General features: G+C 45.0%; 1 protein-coding gene across 9 annotated transcripts in view; it reads left to right on the top strand.

Moving 5' to 3' along the window:
• The window catches only part of MTSS1 (MTSS I-BAR domain containing 1), a 177,896-nt gene that overhangs the window by 141,531 nt on the left and 23,804 nt on the right, over positions 1–12,561 (top strand). For all 9 annotated transcript variants that reach the window (XM_019032194.4, XM_031013826.3, XM_055348726.2 and 6 more), the window contains exon 6: positions 1,958–2,032. In XM_019032194.4, the coding sequence (XP_018887739.2) occupies positions 1,958–2,032 (75 nt within the window). The remainder of the gene's footprint in view (positions 1–1,957; positions 2,033–12,561) is intronic.

Here is a 12,561-nt window from a genome sequence, read left to right as displayed (position 1 = left end):
CTGTGTGAGGAGCCGGTGCAGACTTCTGAGGCCTTTTGGGCCCCCACGACCCTGCAGGAGCCGCCTTCTTCTCTGTTAAATGTTCCCCTTTGCTGGTACAGCAAAGCTGAGACTTCAAATTGGATGTGTAAGGCCTTTTATAAGAGTAGGTGTGCTGAGCCCATTAGGAGAAGGCAGCAGGTCTTGCAGAGAGCTCTACTCATCCAATAAAACACAGGTCCCTTGATTTTCATGGAATATTTCCCCCTCCTTCCCATTCCCACTGCATACAGAGAAGCACGTCTCAATTTTCTTCTTTGGGGTCACATACAGAGATGAAGAGCCTAGGCCTGAATGTGAATTGAGACCCATTGTCCGGCCTGCATACCTGCTAAGTGGCCTGTCTGCACAGGGGCCAAGAGGTTGTGGGGTACAAAGCTCCTAACCCCCAGCCTCGGTGACACAGCACTTCCTTCATCTTTTCGATTCAGCCTTTAACTCAGGGAGCACAACCCGAGTAGCAGCCACACGCAACCCACTCTGCTAGCCCAAGATGCTCAGACATGACCCAGGCACTGCTGCGTCCCTTGGGGAGCTTGTTAGGGGGAGGGAGGAGAGACTGTAGGGCAGAGCACAGGATGCTGGGGGAGAGAGATACAGGGAGCCCCAGAGGTTGGAGAGGTTTGGTTGAGGAGTTAGAAAATGAGGCACCATTTGGAGGGATCCCAGTAGGTGGACATGGTTTCATCACGCTGACGTTAGAGCAGTGAAGGGGCCCTAGCCAGATAGAAAACCGTGCAGATAGGCAGGGAAGATGGGGTAGTGGCCAGAAAAGAGTGGAGAGCCGCCACGCTGCACAGTGATTCCAGGTGTGTATAAATAGGCTTAGGGCCAGTAGAAGGGAAACCTCAGAGCTGGCTGCAAGGGAGCTGGCCAAGGTGAAATGTACAGCAGCTGGCAATTAATTGACTGTGAGGGCAGCAAAGGGAAAAGTGTCACAGGTGACCATCATCCCAGGTGTCTATGTCTGGGTGATGAGGATGCCAGCAACAGAAATGGGGCAGTCTACGAATGGGCCGGTGGTGGAGGAGGAAGTGCTTGGCAGGGGATGTGGTGCACTTGGACTGCCCCTCTGAGGTGTTTGTGGTATCTAGCCACAGGATTCACGCTGAAAGTAAGGCAGCTCGTTCTTCTTGCCCAGTCTCCCCACTGTGTGTTCTAGCTTCTCCTGCTGTATGAGACACTTTTTCTGGATTTTAACATCTTCCCAGCATCTTTTCCACATAGGGGTTTTTTGTTTTTTGTTTGTTTGTTTGTTTTTGCAAAACACTGTGGATTTGGGCCTTGGGAAAGTAGATAATATTGAAAAATCTTTCCAGATACTTGAGCTGAGAAATTGTGAATTTTTTTCATTTTTACTAAAATATTCCCGGCCAGGCGTGGTGGCTCATGCCTGTAATCCCAGCACTTTGGGAAGCCGAGGATCACTTGAGGTCAGGAGTTCAAGACCAGCCTGGCCAACGTGGTGAAACCCCATCTCTACTAAAAGTATAAAAATTATCTGGGCATGGTGGTGGGCGCCTGTAATCCCAGCTACTCAGGAGGCTGAGGCGGGAGAATCGCTTGAACTCGGGAGGTGGAGGTGGCAGTGAGCCGAGATCATGCCACTGCACTCCAGCCTGGGCCACAGAACAAGACTCCGTCTTAAAAAAAAAAAAAAGTATTCCCAAACGGAGCCTCCCTTCAAAGCTGGTATGAGTGAATATGACAGGGCAAGACCACCGTGCATTTTGTTTTCGTGTCTCTAGCCCCTTTGTTGTAAATGTCATCATGAGATTATCATATTGTATTCTGATAAAGCCATTGACGGCATGTCACAGTTTATGCTTTCTGTGATAAACGTAATGACTGTTTCCTACCTAACATATTTTCTGTTAAGCAAAGTGGTAAAATCTTTCCATATTCTGCTTTCTCTTAGAATATAAGAAAGCCCGCCAAGAGATAAAAAAGAAGTCCTCGGATACGCTGAAACTGCAGAAGAAAGCAAAAAAAGGTAACTCCTAAAATTCTGCCACTGATGTTACTTCCTGATGGAGTACTTGATTTGTTTTTGAAGTGAAAGGTGTTCACTTCAGAGACTTCCTTAAGTGTGACGGCCCTGGAAAACAGATGGGAGCAAATAGGACCTATCTGAGTTCACATTCTCAAAGTGCAGAATAGGTATTAATTTGAGGCCTTTGCCAAGTGGTACTTGACGTGTTCCTTCCCCCACCTTTGTCTTCCAAGTTTGACAGTTTCCATGCCTATTGTGCTTCGTAGTGATACCTATAAATTTCTTAGAAGCCTTGGGATAATGCAGAAAGGCCTTTATGCAAATGTTCTCTAGTAATTATTACAGAAATTATGTCATTTTCTCCTGCAGCTTTCACAGCCTATAATCTTCAAAACCCTTTATTAAGTCTTGTGAGAATGCTAGGAATGGGTGCAGGGGAAGCTGGGAGTCATGGCCATACAGGGGATTTTCCATGGTGTTCATGAGGGAGGAGCTTGATAATCTACTACTGAGCAAAACCAGGCAAGATGCCTTTCCCCCACATCCTTGTTTATCCTCCTTCACAAACCAATGAATCGTCAGATCTTTGACCCACCTTTGTTCCTCCAGAATGGACTGGGAGTTTGAAGAGAAAAATCTAGCAGCATCCACTTTGCAAGCACTTGTGACATTTTACTACCACCTAAAAATGTAGGGACTTTCTCCTGAGCTAGAGAAGGTGACATTCCTTCCAGCCTATTCTTCTTTGACACCAAGTTTCTGAATCTGCTGCTTCACAACTGATAAGATGGGATTCTTCCGTCAGGCTGCTCTGTGGATGGTGTTTACCATTAATTTGAGACAACCTTTTCGAGTTGGGATCCCCCAGCCTGAATTTTCTCTCCCCTAAACCGGCAGTTCTCTGTTGGAAATAGAAGACACATTTGTAGAGATGGGATTGTGGAGGGTGGTGTGTAGTGGGGTGATGATAGGACACAGTTTTTAACCTTGAACATTTCTATAAAATGAGCCCCCCACCCTGAATTTTCACAACAACCATAAACCCATTTTGAGATAAAGGCAGCAGAATTTTCACCCACAATCAGATTTTCCATCAGCATTGGCCCCAGCAGTTTCTTTCGTATGTTTTATTTTAGTCTGGAGCTTCTCAGATTTGTATCCTATCTAACCAGGGCACCTGGGAGCTAGTGTTTGACAAGTAATAGGGTTTGTGACATAGTAACATTTTAGTGACTGTAGAGGTAAGCATTTATAAGTAAAATTACTACCATATTCCATGAAGTCTGAGGCCCGGAGGAGAGCAGGCTGGTCACAGTTCGGGGCTGAACTCCACATAACTGACAGGTTGGCAGCTTTGAGAGAGGAAGGATTCCTGGGCTGGGAGAGGTGGTCCAGGGAAGATGCTTAGGCTTAGAAAAGGTTTGGGAGTTTGGTGAAAAGGATGAAGGAAGAAAAAGTGGCTGTTTTCCCTCAGCTCTTCCACCACTCAGTTTTCAGAGGCCCTAAGTTCTTGGCTACAGTGATAATCCTGTTATCTAAGTTCTGCATGGAGGCTGAATTGGTTGTCCTCTGTCACTCAAAGTCACTGGCATTGCCCAATTAGCAGAATTTATACCTCTGGGTGAAGCCTGATAGGGTGATTGCAATGCAACATCAAAAGAAGTTTCTGGCAATTAGACCTTCCTAGCACTGGCTCGGGCTGTCTGCAGGATAATGAGCTCCCTATCAAGGCTGGATAGGAAGATTTGGGACCCATAGAATGCTGGACTGTGCGTAACATGAAGAGAGGCATCTGGCCCTGGGACTTGGGAATGATTGGCATTCAGTTGTGTGGTTTCTTAGGGCACATTGGCCTGACAGATGAGAGAATGGAGGCTGGGATCAGGGGTTTCTGAAGCATCTGTCTTCTCAGCCACAGCCTCACACCGGCAGTCTCTGGCACCGTGTCTTTTCCACACGGTGGACTTAGGTCCACGAGATCAGTCAGATCCATAGCTTGGAATGTTCTAGAGAATTTCTAGTTACTTCAAGATACCACCAGAAAATAATTTTTATTTCTATCCTTTATAAAGATTTTTTTCTAAAATCAGTAAGTGCAGTTTTGGACCAGGTGTTCTATTTGTATATTTCTGGGATGAAAGCAGCCTTCTGAAAGGTACTAGAGTCACATTCGGACTGGAATCTTTTATGGAGAGCTCTCCTAGGAGGCATATGTATGGCTGAGAATGGACTGAAGAAAACACAACTCACTTAAGGGCTGGAAGAAATCTGGTTATTTGAGGCTTTCAGTTGTTTAGGGGTCTGGTTAGCTGACATTTCCCTTTCTACTAGAACACCTCAAGGGATCTGTTTCATCTCCTTCAAGTGGCAGATTCCCGGACCCTCGGTTTGTAAAAGTGTTAGCAGTTCCTTTTGACGCACCACGTGTTCAGATGGATGAAGGTTTTGGATACATTTTTTTTTTGTCCTGATAGACGGAATCTGATGTATGCAGCCAGATAATCACTTCCTTTTTAATACGTTTCCAGGAGATTCTCAAGCAGCTTCCTGCCATGCCTTTTTCAAAAACTCTGATCTTTGATCTAAAAATTCTCTGGACTCCCCTTTTAGCATTTCAAGTGCCTTTGTGCATGTAAGCGTGGTTTTACCACCATCCTTGATGTGGGCAGACACACACGGATGTGATTTTTGTGAGCGGCTCACTTTCCTTCTTACTCTGCAGATACCACCTTTTATCACATTCTTTGACTCTTTCTTACTATAGAGAGAGGTAGTTTGTAATCTAAAGGTGTTTAAATATTTCCTTCAAGAAACTTTCAATGGTTTGCCTTTGGTAGGTTTTATCTCAAAATCATTTTTTAGCAACTTGGGATATGCTATGGCTGTGGATGAGTGTGCCTGTTTTTCTTGAAGGCAAGCTTGTCAGATGCCTACTAGAAGTAAACACGAGGCAAGGAGTTAGCCAGTCCTCACCCTCAGAGAAATTCTGCGCTCGTGCACAGGGTCAAGAGCATGGGGCAGAGCCAGCATTGCCGACAGGTGGAGGGACAGAGGCGGCAGGATGCTGGGGAAATGGTGTGGAGCGGACCCAGTAACCCCAGGCTCTGAACAGTGTCTCTTGAGCCCTCTTCCTGCTCCATGATAATCAGCTTATTGCCTTGGAGGTCTTGGAGTTGACCACGACCCAATGGGGAAAAGTAAGAGACAGCATCAGAAATGAGAGGCGTTTTACATTGTATTTACCTACGTGTGCCACCCGACCATATGAACCCGACCTTATTTTCATTTAACTCCCCTGTTATTATCAATGTAAATTAAAAATTAATTCTGGGCTGTGCGCGGTGGCTCATGCCTGTAATCCCAGCTCTTTGGGAGGCTGAGGCGGGTGCATCATGAGGTCAAGAGATCGAGACCATCCTGGCCAACATGGTGAAACCCCATCTCTACTAAAAATACAAAAATTAGCCAGGCGTGGTGGCGGGCACCTGTAGTCCCAGCTACTCGGGAGGCTGAGGCAGGAGAATTGATTGAACCTGGAAGGTGGAGGTTGCAGTGAGTCAAGATGGTGCCACTGCATTCCAGCCTGGGCAACGGAGGGAGACTCTGTCTTAAAAAAAAAAAAAGAAAAATTCTGGTAAAGCCTTCTGTTTCCATCTGTAACTACAAAAAGTTTATAAGGGATTTTTAAAAATAATAATGGCCAGCATTCATTAGGTGCTTATTATGGTCATTGTTCCACTTGTTACCATGACGTCATTAAATCTAAGAAGTTTTGATTTTTTTTTTTTTCTTTTTTTTTCTGAGTCAGCATCACACTAGGTGGCCTAGGCTGACCTCAAACTCCTGGGCTTCAGGGATCTTCCCGCCTCAGCCTCCCTAGTAGCTGGGATTACAGGCACACACCACTGCGCCCAGCAGGGACTTTTCTTGAGAGAGAGAGAACTGGAACATTATAATATGTTAACTGCACAGCTGACAGGTAAATAGTTGACTCTCTCACTTTCCACTAGAGGCTGCAAAGCCAATGTTATAAATGTAATAAACAGACTCACAGAGTTCTATATGAGCATAGTATTTCCTGTTATACTACAATTTTAAACTCTTTAATTTTTTTTTTTTCCATTTTCATCCCACCCTAAGCTTTGTTTCCTAGGAATTTCCTAGATATTTTTCAAGTGATGGTAAATGACACTCGAAAGGTTTTCTTGCCAAAGCTTGGCTTCTTCTGGGTATATATTCTTCATCTCTCTTTTTAAAAATCCTTGCTGTCTTCTCTAGGGGTGGTCATTACTAACTGGGAAGGTTTTGTTTAGATGAGAAGGAAGGAAGATATTAGTAAGGCAGAGAAGGCGAATGTGGATGTGGGTTTAATCAGCCCTAATAGAAAATTTGGTGGCGAGCCATGGACTGTTTAACACATGAAACAAAGGTAAGACTGCTGCTGCTTGAATACCAGTTTGACTTTATTATTTTCCTTTTTGTGTCAATTGTGTATCCTGCACTTTCTCACCGTGTGCCCCCCTGCCAGTGGACACTCTTGGTAAGTCTACCATCCCAAATCTCTGGTGGCTGCTCACGGTGTGGTCCTTGCTGTGGGCTTTCCGTGGTTGTCCAGACCTCTGCTAGCTGCCCAGGTTTTCCTACCAGCTCAAAACAATCAACTGTGCCTACCTAATTTTCCACAACTTTAAGAAAATTGTGTGTGCGTTGTGTTTTCATTGTTTTCTTTTTTGGATGTTTAGCCATTTACGATGTTAGCACAACACTCTGAGAGCCTTTGAATCATCGTAATTCAATATTAGGCTCATGGAAAAAAGAAATACAGAGTGACTTAAACTGTCATTTCCACAGTCAATAAGCATTTTCGCGTACATATATACCTGCGTATATATGTATGTATATATTTATGCCACAAGCAAAACAGAGCTGCAAGCCTCAAAATAATTCTCAAATCAGATTTGGTTGTGTTAAGCTTGCAAAACATCTTTAACTTTGTCCTGTCTGCAAGACCATATAGTTCTTTCCATAACCGATGATTCATTTTTTAAAAAATAAATCAAAAGTATTTCTTATTTCAGTAGAGTTTGTGAAATGTTTCATTTCAGAAGTATCAGATCTTCCAATTAAGTAATCAGAATGATTCTTCTTGACTGAATGTTGAACTTCACTCTGTGGATGATCATGCTGCCAAAACTTCAAGTTGCTTTTGGAGTCTTGTCGCTGTCCCTCTGTCCTGGGAGGTCTGTCTGCGAGGTGTCTGTGTGGTTTATCTTGCCTGAGTGTACCCAGGTGTTCCCTGAGCATTTTACTGAACAGCTCCAAAGAGGCTTTTGAAGTGGCTTCTGTCATTTACAGCAAACCCAGTGCACAAAGGTCTCCTTTGATGGTTGGGGCTGACACGGCCCACTATCTTAGGGGACACTTGTCTGCCTCTATTTCCCCTCATGGCGATGTTGGGCTAGTGGTTCCCCAACTTTAAAAAGGATCATCCTTTCCAGTTCTCAACATTGTGATTATGAAACAGCTTGCACAGTTTCTAGTAAACCTTTGGAAGGAAGGTAAGACACAGCCACTGTTTTGCTTATTGCAGTAAAATTCACATCACAGAATTTATCATTTTAGCCGTTCTAAAGTATAAGTTTCAGTGGCTTTTAGTACATTCATGGTGTTATGCAACCATCGCCACTGTCTAATTTCACAACATTTTCATTATCCCCGAAAGACACCTCATGCCCGTTAAGCAGTCCCTCCCTGTTTCACAGTCTCCCCACCTGCGCTGACCCTGACAACCACTCATCTGCCTTCTGTCTCTGGATTTGCCTATTCTGGACATTTTATACAAATGGAATCATATAGTACACAGCCTTTTTAGGACACAGTCCCTTGAGTCTTGAGTTTTACTGGAACCTTTGCCGAGAGCCTGACATGAGTCAGTTCACGGAGTAAATAGAGCATTTTATTTATTTGAAATGATGGGAGGTCAGTTTGGAATGAATAAAGAAACTGTATAGCCTTTTGACTTTGTAAGTTCTAAAGATTCTGCTTATCTTTCAAAGAGAAATCTCTGCAACCCCCTTTAATTTTTTCTCTTGTAGGGGCTGGTTCATAGGCAAAGCCACAGTGAATTTGGGTATAAAGACACAAGAAAAGCTATATGATTTGTAGCTCTCATAAATGTTTAAAATATTTATATAGAGAGAAAAAAATAATTCTTTAATTATTTTTAAGAATTGGCTTGGCTGGGCGCGTTGGCGTGGTGGCTCATGCCTGTAATCCCAGCACTTTGGGAGGCCTAGGCGTGCAGATCACCTGAAGTCAGGAGTTCGAGACCAGCCTGGCCAACATGGCAAAACCCCATCACGATCAGTGACACGATCTCGGCTCACTGCAACCTCCGTCTCCTGGGTTCAAGCAATTCTCCAGCCTCAGCCTCCCAAGTAGCTGGGATTACAAGTGCCTGCCACCACGCCCGGCAAATTTTTCTATTTTTAGTAGAGACGGGGTTTTGCCATGTTAGGCAGCATGGTCTTGAACTCCTGACCTCGGATGATCCTCTTGCCTTGGCCTCCCAAAGTGCTGGGATTACAGGTGTGAGCCACCCTGCCGGCCAGTGCTGGGATGAATATAAGCAAAAGGTGTAACCTGGGGGCAGAGAGGAAGGAGCCTCACTAAGCCTGGGGGTAGGGTAGTGATAATGAGGAGGAGCATGAGGGGTCAGCTGTTGAACAATGAGGAGGGGATATTCAAGGTAGAGAGGACAGCATGCACCAACACATGGCTCTTGTCATTTAGAAAGGAGCACCAGCAACAGTGGTGAAGGGTAGACGTGTCACACTGTGTGTGTGATGCTCCAGGGACAGCCTTGAGGCAGGGCTGTCGTCCCACCAAGGGTGGACTGTGTGCATAGAGAACCATAGTGACCCCTGGCTACTCAGCCTCTGGCTTCCTGGACTGCGTCTCCCTACCCCACACTGACCTGCCTCCAGAATGGTTCAATCACTGGGCCTCGATTCTGATCAGACTCCAAAGTGGACCCCAAATGCCTCTCCACATCATTCTTCCTTTCTTGGAAAAAGCCTGTGAAATGTGAATCCTTTCCTCTAGGCACAGTGGTTTGCTCATCCCCCAGCTGTATCCAGCCTATGCACTCACCCACAGGAATGTTTCTTGTGTTTACAAAACCAGCAGAAAGCACTCTCAGAATGACCCTGAGACCTGCAGTCAATGGATCAATGGCTCTGCCTCTATGGTAAAAATTGAATCTGTCTAGATTCCCTGCAACCCCACCCCCATTGATTTTTGAGGAGGGATAGTACTAGGAGCTCTCCTTCCCACAGGGATGTCAGTGGAGTGAGAAGGAAGAACAAGGAGCAGAGGGTGGGATGGTTCCAGCCGGTTCTTCGAGGCCAAGCCCAGGGCTTAGAAGGCTGATGAGGAAATACAGAATGTAGGCACAGCCAGACCCCTTCTGTCTGGGTGGAAGCAGGGATGCTAGAATTTTACCCTTAGACCTATTGTGACGATCAGAAAGCTGCCCCGGACCTGAATCCATAGATGTCTGAATTTAACTCAGAAATCTCCTCCAAGGCCGGGCACAGTGGCTCATGCCTGTAATCCCAGCACTTTGGGAGGATCACTTGAGGTCATGAGTCTGAGACCAGCCTGGCCATCATGGCGAAACCCTGTCTCTACTAAAAATACAAAAGTTAGCTGGGTGTGGTGGCATGCACCTGCATTCTCAGCGACTTGGGATGCTGAGGCAGAAGAATCGCTTAAACCTGGAAGGCGGAGGTTGCAGTGAGCCGAGATCGCTCCACTGCACTCCAGTCTGGGTGACAGAGTGAGACCCTGTCTCCAAAATAAAAGAAAAGAAATTTACTTCAAAGGGATGTTGCATTTCAGGTGAATGCATGTAGCCTTCAGAGGCCAGGCTATTTATTAGATGTATTTTATAACTGAGGATTCTAGGTAAACACAAGCCAAACAGATCCACCAGAAGCCTAGAGCTGTGAACTCTTCCTTTGCAAAGCTTGTCTCCAGTAAAACCTCACGTAGACACAACTCCTTGAGTGCCTTGCCCATTACTCTGGTCTCAGAATGCCCTGGGTGTGCCTGTACACAATAGGACTGTCAAGGTGCAGTGCACCTGACTTCCCTGTGGCTGCATTCAGGGGCAGGGGAGAGGTATATAGAGTACGGAGGCACGCCAGGAGCTGAGTATTTTTCTTAGCATTAATTTTTGACCAAATACAAAACAGCAGAGAAGGAAACAGACAACTTGCTTGAAATATTTATTCCTTGCATAATATGGTTTTCATCTCCCTAGAGAACACTAACGGGATGGGCAAAGCCTGACAGAATGGCAGGGTGGGGAAGCAGTTGCTGCCTCTCTTGAGTTGCAACCCATCAGCCATTTATGGTTTTCGTAGGACTAATTGATTCACGCCTGGTGCCATTCTTCCATTCATAAACATCCTTAACTGCTGCAGATGAGTCCTGCAAAACACTCCAGCCTCCATTTATTAGTTTGTTCTTTCATTCATTCATTCAGGAAAGGGGTATGACAAGCCTCCTCTGTGCTAGACTCTGTTAGCTGCTAAGGAGGTAAAAGTAGCATCTACACTCAAGCTCTCCCCAGAACGAAGAATGCATTTATGTTCCAACATCAATTCTCTGACCGCAGCTGCTGTCCTATTCAGTTATGACACTACCTAGTGTTAGTGTAGACCCCACAAGCTAAGAGTTCAGTCCCATGAGACTGCCCCAAATTCAGTCACCAGCCACAAATGGGGTCCTCAGATTCCTCACACTTCTGCCCAGCCGACCACAAATTTGGGGTTTTCTATGACCCCCTCGCCCATCAAGTTTAATAATTCTCTAGAAGGACTTGCAGAACACAGGAAAGCACCATATTTACAATGACTGGCTTCTTATAAAGAATGCAGATTGTAGCCTTGTTTATTACATTAAAGATGTTCAGGACTCTGCTGAAGCCCTTGAAGCCTTTTTGGCTTCTAGATAATTCCACCGTGACAGTGTGTATTTGGATTAGACTGTGGCTTAACTGGACATCCAGTTAGCAAGTGGTGGTTGTTGTCTAGGTGACAGATGATGGTGGCCTCGGCTCAGGGAAGTGACCACAGAGATAGAGAGGAAGACAGGTGGATTCAAGAGCTACTTAGGAGAAATGCAAATGAAAGAAGGAAGAGTTGAAGGCGATGGTAAATTTCTGGATCCGGTAGTCAAGTTGGCAGATGGTGGAGTATTTCTTTAACCACCAAGGAAGAAGCATTTTGGAGCCGTGAGGATGCTCTGTTGGAGACACTCTGGATGGTGAGCTGCAGGTTGGCCTGGGACGTTTTCTAGTTGTTCTCTGAAATGTCTCTTTTTATCCTTTGCTTTGATAAACAACTGATTGCCCAGGGACCAGTGAAGAATCTTGATGATAAAACTCTTACTTGTAGTGAAAGAATCATGGGATCTTTTGCATTTTCTTACATCAAAAAGGACCTTGAACTGAAAGCTCTCTTTAAAAAACAAACAAACAAACAACAAAAAAAAACCCCACCCTACCCTGCATACTATCACCTGCTAAACTACCCGGTGTCAGAAGGACAACTTCAGAGATGCTGTGGTGGCAGCTGATAGTGCCTGACATTTAGTGAGTGCTCAGCACGTGCCAGGTGTTGTTCTGAATGCTTCATGTGGATTAGTTCATTTCCCCTTCCAGCAGCCCTGTGAGCTCAATACTGTTATTATTTACATCCCACAGGTAAAGGGAAACTGGGGCACAGTAGGTTGAAAAATAACGGAAATTGGGGTTGTTTGAAAAATTTTAAGGCTAAAAGCCTTCAGTCTTACCTAATCACATCTATCTTTTGATTTCGGGTTGGATTTTTCTTTTGGGCATCAGTCAAAACTCACTGTGGGTTATTAAGAGTAGAAGATGACTTATAAAGGGATAATGAGGATAGCCTCCTTTTGCTGGGAAGACAGAATTTTTCTTTCCAAATTCTAATCTCCAGTGTCACCTTGCATGTCCATTTCTGGATTTATATTTTGTATTTTAGTATTTATATCCCATGTTTCATTTGACTCTGGGATACAAGCAGTTGTCAGATGCACCATTATTTTCCAGACCACTAAGAAAGGAAAAAAAAAACCTACCGATTAAACTGTGACACAGCATTGATTGTAAGACACACCCTGATTGGTGAGGTGTAAAAATGGGGGAAAGTGGCTCTCTTAGAATGAAATATCTTAGAATGAATTTGTGTGAGTCAGGGGCAGGTGAAAGTCATTTTGCAGGATTCTAATGGCTTCTCCATACACCTCTCTCCAAAGAAAGAAAGAACTTGGGGTGTTTTGCTGACTCCTGGCAGCATTCTTGGCCCAATGTATCCTGGGTTTGCTCTTCCCCGTTGGAGAGCCCTTTGCCAGAGAACAGCCGCTGGCTTGTTGAGCCAGGAAGCTTACCATGTGAGTGCAGCTTGTGTCTGAAGAGGCTGGGCCAGTACAGATAATACGAA

Source organism: Gorilla gorilla, chromosome 7 (genome assembly GCF_029281585.2).
Source record: "Gorilla gorilla gorilla isolate KB3781 chromosome 7, NHGRI_mGorGor1-v2.1_pri, whole genome shotgun sequence".
Lineage (NCBI taxonomy): Eukaryota > Metazoa > Chordata > Mammalia > Primates > Hominidae > Gorilla > Gorilla gorilla.
The sequence above is the reverse complement of the archived record's forward strand: the minus strand, read 5'-3'. Positions and strand labels throughout refer to the sequence as shown.